The 17372-nt window shown below is 42.4% G+C and overlaps 1 protein-coding gene across 1 annotated transcript in view; it reads right to left on the bottom strand.

The window, feature by feature from the left end:
* LSR (lipolysis stimulated lipoprotein receptor) overlaps window positions 1-17372 on the bottom strand; it is a 734631-nt gene that overhangs the window by 548307 nt on the left and 168952 nt on the right. The window contains exon 2 of the mRNA XM_044079331.1: window positions 5014-5343. Coding sequence (XP_043935266.1) covers window positions 5014-5343 — 330 coding nt within the window. The remainder of the gene's footprint in view (window positions 1-5013; window positions 5344-17372) is intronic.

Below are 17372 nucleotides of genomic sequence, written 5' to 3'. Positions count from 1 at the left end.
AGGCAGTGTGAGCTTTTCTAAGACCAAGTTGAGGTCCCATGTAGGTATCGGTGCTCTCCTTGGGTGTCTTATGTTTTCTGCCCCTCTGAGGTACTGTCTTAGCAGTGGATGAGAGAAAATAGGAGGTTCCATATTGTAATGAGCTGAAATGGCAGAGGCATGGATCTTAATTGATGAGAAGGATAGGCGTTTGTCCAGCATCTCAGTTAGGTATTGTAAAATCTGATGAATATTTGGAACAAGTGGCTCAAGTCCTTGTGCTTGGTTCCAAGCACAGAATCTCTTCCATTTTTCTGCATAAGATTTCCTGGTGCTGGGCCTCCTTGGCTTCCAAAATGACATCCATAACAGCTTTAGAGAGAGATGCGTTCTGAGTGGCTATATTATCCGCCATGTAGCCAGATTTAAGGTTCTGAGTTGGCTGTGCAGGACCTGACTGTTTTGTTGAGTCAGAAGATGAGGAATTTGAGGTAAAGTCCAGGCTGGGCCTTGAGACAGGCTCTTTAGGATTGGGTACCAGTTCTGGCGTGGCCAGTCTGGGGCAATCAGAATCATTTTTGGCTTCTCTTGTCGGACTTTTAGGAGCACCTTGGGAAGGAGAGGCAGTGGTGGAAAAGCATAAACTGTTAGGGTTTTCCAGCTGAATGATAGAGCATCCACTTTCCATGCTTGTGAGCGATAAGTCCTTGTGCAGAATCTCTGTAGTTGGCAGTTGTGAGGGGAGGCAAAAAGATCTATGGTCTGGGCATCCCCATTCACTTGTTATCATGCTGAAGACCTGTGGATTTAGTTTCCACTTGTGAGGGTCCATGAGGTTTCTGCTTAGTTCGTTTGCCAGAGTAGTTTTCTTTCCTGGTAGGAATTGTGCCTGTAGATGTACTTGGTAGGTCAGTGCGGTGTTCCACAAAGTCATGGCTTGCCTGCAAAGGGGGTAGGAATGTGTGCCCCCTTGCTTGCTTATGTAGCACATAACTGTAGTACTATTCATCTTTAGTAATAGTTGTCCTGGATGTAGTCGATCCTTGAAGGCAGTCAGTGCATTCTGTACAGCTAGCATCTCTTTTTGATTGATGTGAAGATGCATTTGGTCCGCGGGCCATGTGCCCTTAATACATTTTCCTGCCATGTGTGCCCCCCAGGCATAATCCGATGCATCTGTTGTTAGTGTCTGCCTGGCTGTGGGTAAAGTGAAAGGCTGTCCCTTGTTGTGGTGACAGGCCAGTGCCCACCATTGAAACTCCTGTTGCAGGCAGGGAATAAGAGTTATTATTGTTTCCAGGCTGTGGCAATGTTGATTCCAAACACTTTTGAGATACCATTGTAGCTTCCTCATATGCAGTCTTGCAAATGGGATTAGCAGGATGCCATGAAGCCCAAAGCCTGCAGAATTTTTCTTGCAGGTAGCTGGGTCTTTGTTGCCATCATTTGAAAGTAATGAGTCAGTTGCCTTTGCTTGTCTGGCGTGAGATAAGCCATCTGGGCAGTTGTATTTAAGCTTGCACCCAGGAATATTATCTCTTGAGAGGGCACTAGTTTTGATTTCTTTTTGTTTACTGTGTACCCTAGGCAAATTAATAATCTTTTTACAAACGCCAGATGCTTTAGTAGAATGTCCTTGCTCTCTGCTTGAATAAGGCAGTCGTTCAAGTAGGGATATATTTGTATTTCTTTTTGTCTGCAATATGCAATTACTGGTGCCAGGCATTTTGTGAAGACCCTGGGCACAGTAAATAAGCCAAAGGGCAGTGCAGAGAACTGGTAATGCATTGAGCCAGCTATGAATCTGAGGTATCTTCTGCAAGATTGTCTGATTGGGACATGCAGGTATGCCTCTTTGAGGTCCAAAGTAACTAGCCAAGCCTTCTTGCCCACCATGGGTAGAAGTTGCTGCAGTGTCAACATTTTGAATTTTGGAACATCCAGGAAAGTATTTAGAATTGACAGGTCCAGTATTGGTCTCCAGGCTTTGTCCTTTCTGGGTACCAAGAAAAGTTAAAATCCTTGCCCCTGTTCTTGCTGTGGTACTTTTTGAATAGCTCCCATGTCCATGAGAGCAGAAATTTGTTTTTGTGCCTCTGCCCATTGATTTTGTGGCAGGTCTGGCATACCTTTTGGCCTTGATAGGGTGTGAAAGTGGAACCTGTAACCCTGAGAAACAATATTCAGTATCCATTTGTCCTGGGTGATCCTGTGCCAATTTTGTGAGAAAAGTGCTAGTTTTCCCCCCAAGGAAGCTGCCAAAAGGTAAGTGCTTGGCATTTGTAGAGGGAAGTCATTGGGACTGTTTCCTATAAAGGTTGTGATTTGTCTTCTCCGCCTTTGGGGGCTGAAGCACCCCATTTAGGTCTGTATGAGCCTTGGGGCTGAGATCTGCCTCTTGGGCGTCTGTATCTGCCTCTTTGTGGTCGGTCTGACACTGGAAAGGACCAATTTTTAGAAGGCCAGTTCCTGCTAAACCTAGGTGGCTGAACCTGTAAGAAATCCTTTACTGTCTGCATTGATTTTGCTTTATCCTCCATTTTCTTTAACACCTCTTCTGCCTTAACACCAAACAAAGTATCATGCTGTAATGGAGCATCCAATAATTTTGCTTTAACATGATCAGGTAAACTTTGTTCTTTTAACCAAGCATGCCTTCGAATGACAGAACCTGTAACTGCGGCTCTGCAAGAAGCCTCTAATGAATCAAAACCACATTGCAGAGTATGCTTTCCCAGTTGTTCAGCTGCATGCAATAAATCCTGCATTTCCTTATTGTCAGGACATTCTGAGCTGGTAGGCATTTTCTGTTTTAGCAAAGACATTAGGTATTGTTGATATTTAACCATGTGAAACTGTAAAGTAGCAGAAGTGTAAACTTTTTTCCCCATCTATCCAGCGCTCTAGAATCCCTATCAGCAGGAACAGGGTTTTTTGCAGTGGAAGCCTTGACCCCTTTGGGACCCTGAGAAATTGTTTCTGGGTCAGCAGCAGGGTTTTTATAAAGAAATTTATGAGAGTCTGGAATCCTGTAGTACCTATCTGGCTTGACTGGTGTAGGGGGTAAAGAATTAGGTGACAAACTGGATTCTGAAAAAACATCAACAATATCTAGTACAGGGGGGATAGCAAGGGGCCTGTGCTGAGGCAGTAAAAGAAAGTCTCTGAGCCTTTTCTTGGATTCTGAATAATCCTGGCTCTCCCAATGGAAATGCTCCCTCATGGTGTGCAAGGTTTCCCCAAAAGAGTAATCCTCAGGAGGAGAGGCTGAAGGGATAGATTCTTCAGCATCAGAGTCCTCATAGGGAGGAAGAGAATATCCCTGTTCTGAAGAGGAATCAGAGGAAATAGAGACCTGGTCAGAAGAGTCATAGTCAGTGTCTTGCCTAGGCCTTTTATCAGGAGGGGGATGGGTACCCCTGATCAAAGTAATTAGGTCCTCGGCCATTTTAAGCATCTGTTTCTTTGGCATGGATGACTGTCCATGAGAATGCTGTGCTTGTTTCTTTTTCTTTAGTGGTGTTTTAGACTTTGCCTTGGCTGCTGAAGTGGACTTGATAGTGAGCTGTGTAGGTCTGAAAACACCCTCAGAAGCCGATGCCTGCTCAGCGGCTCTGGACCCATCTGAGGGAATAGTTTCCGTAGGCCCAATACCTTGAGTTTCCAGAGGCCTAGTTGCCTCCACGTGGGAGTCAGAGGCGGCCTGTGGCTCTGAGGTAGCGGGTGTCAGGGGCTGCGAAAGCGCCTCACTAAGAACCGGCAAACTGGCGACTGGCCTAGAAGAGGCTTCGTCGTCTGTTTTGGACCTCGGATGCCTGTCCTTTTCTTTGTCTTTGCGTTTTTTATGAATTCCGGTCGTCGGTTGTTCCGATGGCATTATGTAGTTAAACCTTCGGCCAAAGTAATGTAAAGCAAAATCAAACAGATGCTTAATAGTGCGTTGGTTGAATCTAGCACAAAACCGACAACTAGCAACGTCGTGGTCAGGGCCTAGGCAAAGAATACAGTAAGAGTGAAAATCCTTATGAGGTATTTGCTTCCCACAAGAAATACAATTGTTAACTTTTACTGACATCGGTCTGAAGCAAGGAAAAGTTTCCCCAACGGGGTACTTAGCTTTATTGAAGACTTTGGATCTGAAATTCAATTTCGAAAATCTCAGGAGTCGGCCGACCAGCACTTGCGAACTGCTTTTGCTTCGGGCACCGCGCAGCAAGACAGACTGGAGAAAACAGCGTCGGCTACATCTTAAATACCCCTGGCGCACTGACGTCAGGGAAGGGGCGACAGCAACAAGACGCCGGACCAGGACTTTGGAATTCAGGCAGACTGCGTGTAGCCTGCCAGCAGGATAACCCAAGTGTAATGACTGCAACAGTGAAACAGGATGAAAATCATAAGACAAACAGGAAAGTGTCAAATAAAATTTTTAAACTAAAAGTTTTTTCTCCCATGAAGCGAACTTATCTGCCAAGCAAAGGAACAGAAGAACAGTACAATCTGACTATCGATCCTCACAAACATCACAGAAATGTACTCTTTGGTGGCAGAAAAACTCCAAAGGCCTGCTGCCAAAATTTGTCTTTTAATCAGCTCAGCTAACTAAGAGTTTGGGTGCATGGAAGGTGCCATGAAGCTTTAGAAACAGAGTGAAGATTACAGCCACTGCCACCAAAAAAGGTTGCAACAAGCAACATGCAGTTCCTTGCAGTAGCTGTATAACAAGACTAGCTCTTTTTATAATCCCATTACAACTTTGTAACAAATCCATCATCTTCAAAAGACACCAAGAATGTAGTACAACAAATATAAGCTGAATGCAGATGAAACAAGAACACTGAACATAATGGGAATCATTGGGTACACTGAAGAATACACAATTACAAGCAGAATTGACTGGTAAGGCATCTTAAAATGGAGAAACTGGGGCGGGGGGGGGGGGGGGTAAGTATATGACACATACATACACCCACAAAAAATCTTACATATTACTTTAAAAATAAGGCTTCCCCCAAAAAAAAACTAAATACATACGGCCTGTAATGGTGATTTGACGTCCATGATAAAATTCTCCCAGAGTTACAGTACTGCCCTGTTTGGTGGCAACAATTCGCACAGTCCTTGCGGTATCTTGACACTCCACGTAAGGATTGGATCCTGGAACATTCTGTTGCACAGCAGTGCCTTGGCTACTTGGACTTAAGGCACTGCTCACTCGATCCTTACAAAATGATTTGTACCTCCATGTGACTATGGGAGGTATAGTAGCAGATGTTTGGTACGAGCACTGTAGTGTGACACGCTGAAACAATATGACCACTTTGAAAGGGTTCGCTATATCCACATTTACTGCACATACAGACCCTGAAACAAGATAAGAAATGCCAGTTAAATGCACAGTATTTTATTTACTTAACCTTCTATCACAACACATACTCAAGCATATAGCACTCAGTGTTGCTCTCATCCATCGTCCCCAACTTTTACACTCCAATACCACCACCATGACATGCATGCAAACATACAAGGAAATGTTTCAATAGACAGAACTAAGAATGCTGCTAACGAATGCATAACTATCTGTACAAAGATTAAATAGCCAACCTTGCTATGTCTTCCTTGTTCCGATTAGAAACCAGTGTATAACATTATGCGTGCGTGCGTGTGTATGTGTACTTGCGTATATTCTACATATATGCACACCTATACCTACACATAAAGATACCAATACAGATGTAAACAAAATGTATGGCAGTAATAGAAGAGAATTAAAGGCTTGGAACTAATCACATTGCTTCCTATAACCCAGGATACAAGGATTCCACCTCCACTTCCTTACACTGCAATTCTGAGCATGACAGACAGTGCTCCTCAGTCACCTTTGAAAGTGACATTTGTGGCCAGTGGGCTTACTGCGTTAACAAATATACAAAACACACACAGGTACTGAAATTCTTAAGGAATGGAACACACAGCAAGTAAATGAATGGAAAACATGATGGATGCAGGAAAGGGAATGTCACTGTAGTCTGGTTATGGAGAACATTTTACAAAATCAGAACATTTTCCACAAGAGGAATACACAGAGTTCAACAGAAAAGCATTTAGAATGGCAAGAACATTCTTACTGGTGACAAAACAGTGAGATGGGACAACTGGATATGTCAAGGAATTCTACTAGTGGAAGACATATGGTATCAAATTTATTCTGTATTCATTCATTTATAATCAATGTATTCGCAAACTAGGAAAGGACAATTTTTACACAAGGAATAGGCCCCTCTCTTGATGACGTTTTATCAAAACTGTGTGGAAATATTTTGCAAAAACTATACAGAAACTGCAGACTTTAGCAACAAACACCACTATCCTAAAATAGTTTAATATGCGATGCTTCCACACGAGTGCTTTCATTTTGAGCGTTCCTTAAATATGACATACTCTAAGCTTTACAAAGTACCTTTCCAAGTCCTCTGAACATTTCAAGCAGTGAAATGCTTGTATATTAAGTACTCATGTACTCCATTTTTAAGATTACAGTGGAAACCCAATTTTCTGTTGTTCTTTTGCTGAAAAGATAAAAGGTTAGTGAAACACTACTGCCCCTCCTACAATAATTTAGTGGTAACATTTAATTCCAAAGCCGGTGGTGTGAACCTTGGCTCTAGTTTGTCAGTGTTGACGTGACACTCCAACCCCATTTGTAAAAATGGGAGAAAGGGTTGTAGATGGATGGATTTGATTCCAAAATCCCCTACAAGCTAGGAACATTAATTGCCAGAAACTTTGACAAAAGCATTCCTGTCATGAAAAATGCCATTAGTAAAGATGGTGCGTTTCTTTACATTTTATAACCATGCAGCTAGGTGTCAAAGTGGCAGCATATTCAACATTTTAAAATAACCAATTGAACAACACTTAAATGTACATTTCATAGTTCTACTATTAAACATACAGCATATTTCATCATCAACGGCCTTACAACTTTCTAACATCTCCATAGTTAAGTTGCTTTTCATTATTTTAATTGTTTGAAAAAGATGCTGTAATATTACCTGCTATTTCTAGGTTCTCTCTCTCTCTCATGCTGTATACAAGCCTGGTGTCCATTTCTAATGAATGTTTAACACTGTATATACCTATGTTGTCATTAACATGCTCTCTTCCTAAATGTTTATGAAAACTATTGTGATTGAAAGCTATTGTAAATGTTTTTCCCTTGTGAGAAAAGCAGATGGACATTATTTCATATCATGCCAAGAGACTACCAATCGCTGAAAAGCCTGAAACTGCTTCTTAGGAGACATCTTGATATTAATGCTTCTATTTTGCTCCTGATGAGAGAATGAGCAGAGGGACACTGGTTCCTGCAAGTCTCCAATAGTGAAGTCCCCCCCCCCCACCCATGTGGTCTGGTTGCAGTTTTGTTGAGAGCCTCTCCAGGGCCATTGTGCGGCTTGGTTTTCTGTTGAGTCCAAATGCTGGACGTTCTACCTACTAAGATGACAACAGCAAATGTACTAATCCCCTAAAACATCTGGGTTAATACATCTCAGGAAACAGCTTCATACTAGTTCTACTCTTTTAGCTTTGATTAGGAGGAGCAAAGAGTGCCGTTATATTTGCCACTGCATTTAAACTGCTGAATTCTGCATTCCTGCCCATTATAAAGTGACGGCTGCTTGAGTTACTGTGCAAGCTTAGTATCTTCTGCACTTTTAGCTTGTATTACTGTTTAAGTTGATTTGCTACATTTCCAGGCTCTATTAGTGATTTAAAGTTAGAAGGGTAAGGTCTACACTAACAACAGTGGAGAGTAGCCTGGCTTAATGCTGTGCTGAAAATCACAGAAAAAGCCTTAGTGGGCTTCCTGTGATTGGGCAGAGCCACAATTGCTCGTTTACGGTTTTGCTGAACCGGCATAAAGGAGTCACAGTTGAACAAGGCTTGGCATTGGGCAGCAGCAGTAAGCAGTCGGTCAATGAATTAATTAGTATTGAAGTTTTCACTATAAAACTACCTCAGAAATTTCTTCAGTACGTTGTTGCACAAACAGCAACTAGTTTTCGCATTGAGGAGCGCCAGCCCCACAAGTTTAGACAGTCTTGACTGCAGTCTATACGCTTACAGTACCCAAGGCAGCTGTAAACCCAACTTATAAAACATTCCCCTACAGATTACATAATAAAAAATCTTTAACCATGGATATGCACTTTCCTACCATCTCTGCAATCAATTTAGTGGATACATGTATCCAGAAGTAATGTGACAATTGTCTCATGTTGACGGACAGTCATCAAATTCTTAAAAACAGACAGACATGGTATGCGAGTGAAGTAGTTAAATGTCACAGCAGTCCAGTCTTGCACATACAAGCACTCAATACCAAACAGGTGGTCAGAAACGCATACTGTTCCAATCACAGAGTACTGGCCACACACATAGACCCAAACATGAAGAAGTTCTTCTATGTAATCCTCCTAATCCCTTAAAGCCTCCCAGATTTTACACTTGCAATAAGTATCCTCAGCAACCTGAAAACCACTCTACAAAATACCCACCATGACAAACACACAGCAACTCAAATAATTTAGGCCCATATGGCAAACCACCACAGAACCCAATCTTTTGCTTATACGAGACTCCACTGTGGAAGACACATATGTCGCACTCACCAGGCTGAGTGGACTCACTGTCAGGGGGCAAAGATCTGCCAGGTAGTTGAACCACAACTACCTGTACGACTCAGTCATAGCCCACACAGGTGTAAACAGCCAGGGATGTACTTCTCTTAACTATATGAAGACACACAATGGAACTCTTGGGAATACATCTCCCAGGTCAGTATTAGTCTAGCTACAAGTAGCATTCTACCTTTACTAAGGGTGATATCACAAAACTTTGGTGTCAGAGTGGGTGTAATATATTTGTCAGCCGGGGAGGAAATGGCCAACAAACCACTCTGCCAGGGATACATACAATTTTTTCAATCATGGGCAAGAATTCCCTTCTAGCCTTATGATATACCAAAACAGCTGTTTTCATAAGTGTCCAGGCTGTTCTTAAAAATATCTAACCTAATGCTTGCTTTAATGTAATTTGGTAGTCTACTCCATTTATCTGTTACTCTCTCAGAGTGCAAATAAGTACAGTTTTCATTGCTACAGAATCTTCTGTATAGGCTTGTCTGATGACTCTACTACTTTTTGACAACCCAAAACATTCCCGGAGGCTCTCTCTAAAACACCCTATATACTCAAACATCTCCTCAAATCATCATTCAAACAATCTCTATCAAGACACTGCACATGTTCAAATATGTTAGCTGTTCATAACATAAATTTTCACATAGAATAGTTGCATAAAATCTTACCATAACCATAGATGTCTTTCTCATCCATGTTGCAGTATTCATACTGTGAGATTTCCAGCCCTCAGGTGATCTGACGTCAGCTCCTATACAAAAGCTTCAGTCTGGCTGCTGCAGGTGCGTGGGATGTCACATGTAGGGCCATAAACCAGGGACTATAAATGTGATGTCTACACACACAGTCCTCAGAACTTGAAGCCCAGATAAGTGTATATAAGCATAAGGAAAAGCAGAAGAGCAAATATCCTTGCAGGGCTGAACAGAATAGCCTGCAGGGAGAGGATACATAGGTGTAGACGAAGCATCCATAAAAACGAGAAGGAGGTATGGAGGGAGGGAAGGAATACTGCAACATGGAAGAGAAGGACATCTATGGTTATGGTAAGATTTTACATGTCCTTCTACTCCTATGCTGCAGTATTCGTACTGTAGGAGAGTACCACAGCTTAAGAAGAGTGGTGGCAGAAATAGAGGATTCCAAGAATCCCTGTAGGATTGCCCTGGCAAATCCTGCTCTGGCCCTGGAGACATGGTCTAGCTTGTAGTGCTTAGTGAAAGTGTGAAATGTCGACCAGGTAGCAGCTTCCATGATAGAGGCTGTGTCCAGTTCTTAGAGAAAGGCTTTAGAGGTAGCCATTCCTCTAGTGGAATGAGCTTTAACCCCTAGGGGCAATGGTTTGCCATGGTGAGAGTAGAAGAAGAGAATGGATTTCCTAATCCAATAGGAAACTGTTTGTTTGGAGACTGCCTTATCCAGAGTCCTGGGGAGAAAGGAGATGAGTTGATCAGGCTTTCTGAAAGATTTTGTTTTGTCCAAGTAGAATCTTAGTTGTCTGTGCACATCCAGACAATGAAGAACCCTCTCTATGTCATTAGATTGAGAGGGAAATACTGTTGGTAGATGAATAGATTGATGAGAAGACAGCTCATTCACCACTTCGGGCATTCAGGAAGTGTTAGTGTGCAGCGTCACCCTGTCCTTGTGGAAGGTGGCGTAAGGGGGACAGGCCATGAGGGCCTATAGTTCGGACACTTTTCTTGCAGAGGCGATGGCCACTAAGAGAATGGTTTTCCATGTGCACATTTGCAGGGAAGCTGTGCTTGCTGGCTCAAAGGGAGGCAGGGTTAGTTTTTCCAAAATGAAGTTGAGGTCCCAGGGAGGAGGAATGGGTTTTCTTGGTGGTCTGTTATGCAAGTCCCCTCTCAGGAGTTTAACATCTAGTCTGGAGAGCAGAGGTAGCTGTAAAGGCAAGCAGGCTGAAATGGCAGAAAGGTGGACTTGGGGTTCCTGTCCTTAAGTGCACACCAATTTGTGAATCTATGTCATTTGGACAAATAGTTTTTTTCTGGTACATGGTTTCCTGGCCTCCCTCAGGACCGGGAGCATGTCTTCTGAGTACAGTTGTCCGAAAGAGATCAGAAGTTGATCACTCATAGGGTCAGATGCAGTAAAGGCAGCCGAGGGTGAATGAGAGATCCCTTTTGTTGGGTGAGTAGGTCCACCTTGTGGGGTAACTTGTGGTGACTGCCCTTGGCTAGTGGGGTGAAAAAGGGGGAACCAGTGTTGCCTTGGTCAATAGGGAGTCACCAGCAAGATTTTTGGTTGATCCTTGTTGATCTTCAGTAGGACCTGGTGTATTAGAGGGAAAGGGGGGAGGGGTGTACAGGAACATTCCCTTCCATGGAAAGCTGAAGGCATTCACTCCATGCTAGTGGAGTGTGATCCCTAGAGCAAAATCTGTTTGTCTGTTCTAGGGGGGAGGCAAACAGAAAAACTTGGTGCGTACTCCACTGGTGGACAATGTCTAAAGAAGGTTTCCCTGTGCAACATCCATTTGTGCTGAGGGGAGGATGTTTTGCTGAGCAAGTCTGCTTGTTTGTTTTCCTGAGAGGGGATGCAAGAGGCCTGCAGTAAGAGGTTGTGTCTGGTTGCTATTTCCCAGATTTGTAGTTATCTGGCATAACTGGTACGCCTTTGTCCCTCCTTGCTTTTTGGAGGTACCACGACACAGTTGTGTCTGTCACAATGTGTAGCAGGCCTGGTTGTAAGACTGGATGGAAAGCTTTGAGAGCCAGTAATACTGCCATCATTTCCCTGACACTGATGTGTTGCTTTTGAAGTGCAGGGACCCAATGCTGTTGTACCCTGAAACCTTTGAACTCTGCTCCCCGCCCTAAATCTGATGCCATCTGTGTGCATGGTTTGAGTGATGGGGGTAATTGGAGTGGGATGCTCTGGTTCTGTGAAACCTGCTGAATCCACCACTTCAGTTCTGTTTTTAGGCAGGGCAGGAGGAGAATAAGCTTGCCTAATGAATGTTGGCTTTGAGAACCTACATTTTTTTTTAAGTACCACAGGAATTTTCTCATGTGCATCCTGGCTAATGGGAGCGGGTACTTGTCAAATCTTCGAACGTTACATGGTCGAGACCAAACGTTCAAAATTTTGAGTGCTCAAAGATGGACTTTCAATGGCACCGTACAGTGCAGATAGGGAGAATTTCCCTTTCTGCATTGAAGTGCGGTCTCAGAGTTGGTATATTTAAGTAGGGGGGGTGTGGGGGGTGCAGGGTCTGGAATAAGACAATCTCCTGGACCCTTTACAAGGTGTAGAGGAGAGAGGACAAGAAGCAGACAGAATTCTTCTTACAAAAGTCATCTTAGGGTAATTTCTGGAAGTATCTGGGGAAGGGGGACACCAGCAACTGCTTTATGTCTTGAACTTCTTTACTTTTCCTTTGTAGATTTTTGATAAGTTCTGCTGAAGTCTTACGAAATAAGAGGGTGGCCTAGAGGAGCATCCATCATCTTGGATTTAAAGTCCTCTGGAAGAGGTTGGAGGCATAGCCAGGAATATCTACGCAAAACAGATGTGGATGCAAGCAGACCTGGCAGATGCTTCTGCTGCATCATACCTGCACTTAATCGAGTGTCAGGTTACTTGAGTAGCTAAAGACAGTTTAGATGCAATGTCATTTTTAGTGGGACAGTCAGGGGTAGAAGCTAGCAAGGTGAAGGCCTGGGACACAAGGTCTAAGGCATATTTTACCATGTGTGTTTGGTAATTAATAGCCCTAAAGGCCAAGGTGGAGGAGGTATATACTTTTTTACCCATTCTGTCCATGGTCTTATTGTCCTTGTCTGCGGGCAAAAGGGAGGCAGAGGGTAATTGCCTCGATTGTCTGTCAGAAGACACAGCAATGACTGCAGGGTCAGCCATGGGAGGTTTCACTAGAAACTTCTGTTCATCTGGAGCTTTATAAAATCTATCAGACCTTTTACGGTCAGGTGGTTGAGAGTCTGAGTTCTTGGAAGCTTCAAAAAAGATGTCCAGGAAAGCTGGTAGAACTGAGGGAATAGCTGAGGGGGAGGGGGAGTCTAGCTGTAAAATCTCAAATTATCTTTTTTGGGCATCTGTCATCAAGGTGGTCTCTCACTTGAAGTACTCTTATCATTTTTGTGATAGTTTCCCCACAGGAAATGTCCTCTGAAGGGAAATCACCCTCGACAGAGTCTTCGTCTGGGGAGTAATAGTCCATAGGAGAAGCAATGCGAGAGACACAGACTCCTCAGAAGAGGAGTCGTACTGTTCAGGTTCTTCTCCCTGCTGAGTAGTGATTAAAGTGAGAGAAGAAGCAGAGGCTGGCCTAGTGCTCAGCAATGGAATGTCTGAAGGAGCAAGGCCTGTAAGCCTAAGAGCCATAAAGGCCTGCAGTAAGGAATAGGTGAACGCCTCCCAATCTGGAGTAGCTTGAGGCATAGGGCTCGTGTGTTTGTTTTTTCTTAGCTGGTGTTGGCTTAGGACTTGGCCTAGTAACAGAGGTCTGGGCTGGAGCAGAAGGGGTCCCAGTCGGCCGACCAAGTACTGGTTCCCCCTCAACGTTGGTTGAGCCTGGCATCTGGGTCAGCCCCGCTGACGTGCTCTCCGTTGCTGCAGTAACAGCCTCATCTAGAGGATCCGAAGCTGACAGAAGAATCTGCTGTCCATCGGCCCCTAAATCGGTAGTCGGCAGGATGTCCGATGGTGGAGTAGCAACAGAGTTAGGCCTGGAAACCTTGGCCTTCTACTTTGGTTGTTCGGTTTGGGTGGCCAACTCAGGATCCATTCTGCAAGCAAGGCATTTCAATCTCTGATTCTCAATATACAAATTTAAAGCTGCCAGACAGCTGCGTAGGGTCTTTGGTACGAATGACTGACAAATGGAGCAGGCCTTATGGTTGCGGTCCTCACCTAAGCAAAAAATGCACTTGTGTGAATCCTTATGCAGTATCGGACACCCGCAATTACATTTGCTTTTTTTCTCAGACATCGGCTAAATAGCTGAACAAAACCTACAGCAACCAAGCTCAAGTAAAGTACCTGCAGCAGCCAGGCTTAAGCTTTTGTGCAGGAGCAGACATCAGATCGCCTGAATAATGTACCTAATGAGAACTGGAACTGTCTTTTTTACCAACAAGACAATCCGCTGCTGCATATGGATTTGAATGGTGATGTATATAGAAGTCCATCGAGCACCACTGATAATATGCATGATTTCTTTATAAGTCTAAGAGCGTTAGAGAATGATCTTTACCGCTTGCACAGACTTGTTTGGCAAAGGAGACATCTGCAAGCGTGCCTGCACTTTAAAGTTATCCCCCGTGGCATGCGTGTTTTGTGCATGCCGACCTATGGGGATAGCCAGCCAGAGTTGTTACGGCAGTGGCAGAAATTGAATATTGACTTTGGGTATAAATATATCCAGCTATTGTTGGACTATTTTACACCGCTTGAAGCGGATTTGCTGAAGAAGGTAGAAGAACAGTATAATTCACTCACAATTGCCTATCAATCTGAGTTCTGCAAGGCAAAGATACAAGCTATGAATAGACAATTGTCCCTGTATAGTAGTAAGCTAGAACAGATCAAAGCCAGAAAGCTAAAACGGGACTGTGAGGATTTCTGTCTCGGCCGTATTTTTGTATGGCCGAGATCTTATCCTAATTCCAGCAATAATGTGAACTCTAGTCAAGTGGACATTTCATCTGACTCGACCAACAATGTCCCCATAGCCGCACAGAGCGGTGTTTCTGATGCAGGGCTGCAAGTAGAAAATGCTCAAACCGACACACCTGCTATATCTAATACTCCGTTATCCTCATTACCATGTAACCAGCAAGGATTGGTTCATCTTAATACACTAGGTGCAAAACCCAAAACATCTGGGACAGTTAACAAGTTTATGGCACCTTCGCCTTTAAATTTTCCCCTTCCCTACAAGGAGGCAGTACGAGCTCGGTCCAACAGTCGGGGGAGAGGCAAAAGGAAGCTGTCAGGAGACGTACAGGAGCAGAGAAGAAGAATGAAGGTATGAACTATTCAGAAACCACCAAGGGATACATCGGAGAAGAAAAGAAGAATGAAAATGTGAACTGTTTGTTTTTTAACTTGTCCTCCAGAACATTTTCGTTGAATGCAATGAACATTATGAATAAGGGTATGTCATTTATCCCCTCTCAATATAGCAATATTTCTGATACCTTAATAGGGCTACGTAAGTTTTGTAGGAAACTTTCCATTAGGCTAGTATTCAAAGATAAATTGCCTGACCCAATGGGTAGCCATGTGAATAACCCTGTTTGCAGAAGGAAGAGTACTTTTATACCCCCCCCTGACACATGTTGTTGATTGTTTTTTGAAAACAAATGAAAGAGACTTCTATCAATATTATGAAAACCCAGAGAAAAAGAATATCTTTGTGAATTTAAACATGGAGGAAACTCTTGAGCTGAAAGCATTGTGTAATGATTCTAATCTTGTATTTAAGCCAGCAGATAAGGGAGGGGGGATTGTAGCAATGGATGCAATTTTCTACCATGAGTTAATGCTTAATATGTTAAGTAATGACGTTGCATATAAAAGGATTGACAAACAACAAATAGTATCCTTGACGCAGTATGTCCATGACACACTATATGATATGTTAATGACCAGATCTATTGACAAACTTTTATATGATTTTTTGCTAATAGAACTCCCATTGATCCCTATTATTAAAGGCTTGCCGAAGCTGCACAAGGATAAATACCCACCACCTTTATGTCCTATTGTGTCAGGTGACCACTGGGTAACCTATAATGCATCTTTATATGTACAGACCAAATTAGGAACTTTAGTGAAGCAAGTACCCACGATTCTTCTTGACTCCTTTAAACTTTTAGATGACTTGAAACTAAACATGGTAACAGATAAAATAACAGATAAAACTTTATTAGTAACGTTAGATATTGAGAGTCTTTTTACAAATATTCCCAATGAGTATGGCCTGGAAGCGGTAAGAACCCATATGACGCAACTGGGTATTGAAAACAGTGAAACAATGAATGTATGCTGTTTACTGGACTTAGTCTTAAATAATAATGTGTTCCTCTACGACAATGTGGCATATGCACAGAAATGGGGTTGCCATGGCACCCCTGTGCCAATGCATATGCCAACCTTGTCGTATTGGAATGGGAAAAGGAGCACATCTTCGGGGATCCTAGATTTGAAAATGTCGTACTATACAGACGCTTTGTAGACGACATACTATTATTATGGAATGGAGATGAGAATAGCATTACTTCTTTTATTAGCTACATGAATAGTGTCACCTCATTCTTTAAATTTAGTTATGATATATCCTATGACAATGCAAATTTTTTGGATATAAATATTAAGAAATTTGACCAATGTAAGCTGGTGACGACACTTTATAGGAAATCTTGCTGGAGGAATGGGATCCTCCATTATGATAGCCTACATCCGCGACATATTTTTCGCAACATAATAAAGAATCAGATGAGTAGGATAAATAAAATTTGTAGTGATAAACTGGATGCATCTATTGTTTCAGCTACTCAGAGGAAGCACTTTATAGACAGGGGTTATCCCTCAAAATTGATTGATGAAATAATTGAACCCACGTTTGATAATATGCCACCACAAGCCAAAAAGTTTTCTAACTATCAAAGACCTACTAGAAATCTGGCCAGCGCTTTGTCCTATGACATAAAATTTACCAATGATGTACAATATCTAACTAACATAGTGAGGAGTAACTGGAAGATTTTACTCTCAGATACGTCTGTTTCAGAAGTTATCAGTGATAAACCGACATTTAGATTTATGAATTGTATGAATCTGAAAAGACTTCTATGTAAAGAAAAATTGGTTACTACATCCACTGACATTAGATCTCAGATGAAAACAGGCACCTTCCCATGTGGTAAATGTTCTTTCTGTGGATATATTTCCAAAAAATGTGGGCTTGCATCTTCTGGTACTAATATGAATATAGTATCCATGTTCTATGCAAATTGTAATACCAAAAATGTGGTCTACCTTGCTAACTGTACTCTCTGTGATGCTTATTACGTGGGATTGACTTCACGGAGACTAAGGGACCGAATATATGATCATGTATATAATATCAGAAGAAATAATTTTAACAATGCCCTGGCTTTACATTGCAGTACCTACCCTGAACACAGTTTTGTGTTTCAGGTGTTACAGATAGTTGATCCCAACAGGAGGGAGGGTGACCATATGAACACCCTGGAAACTTTTGAATTAAGGTGGATCCTAAGGCTAAAGGCTCATATATCGCCAGGTTTGAACACCGTGGTCAATCTTCGGCCGGCGTTAGTAGGACCTAGTTGATTTTTGGTCCGTATAACAATGGTCTTTTAGCCCTTTATCTAATATAAATGAATTATTATTGCGGTGTAGAGGTATCATATACTTTTCCATAATATCCAAAGACCTTATTGAAGTGCCCACAATGACAGAAATTGTGTAAACAGCAAGTGTCATTTTCTTATTTGTTAGTAGCTATTATATATACTACATCATAATTTAATGCAAAAACTTTTTTGGTCACATTGTGGTGGCTTATTTATTGGTCTTTTTGACAGTTAACTTAAATGTTTGGATTGATTTGTTTATAATATAATATACTCTTTAGAATATACTTCCTCATGTGATTTTGTTTTTTTGTCCGGT

This window comes from Protopterus annectens, chromosome 8.part0, assembly GCF_019279795.1.
Source record: "Protopterus annectens isolate FY-2018-M chromosome 8.part0, PAN1.0, whole genome shotgun sequence".
In the NCBI taxonomy this organism is placed as follows: domain Eukaryota; kingdom Metazoa; phylum Chordata; order Ceratodontiformes; family Protopteridae; genus Protopterus; species Protopterus annectens.
The sequence above is the reverse complement of the archived record's forward strand: the minus strand, read 5'-3'. Positions and strand labels throughout refer to the sequence as shown.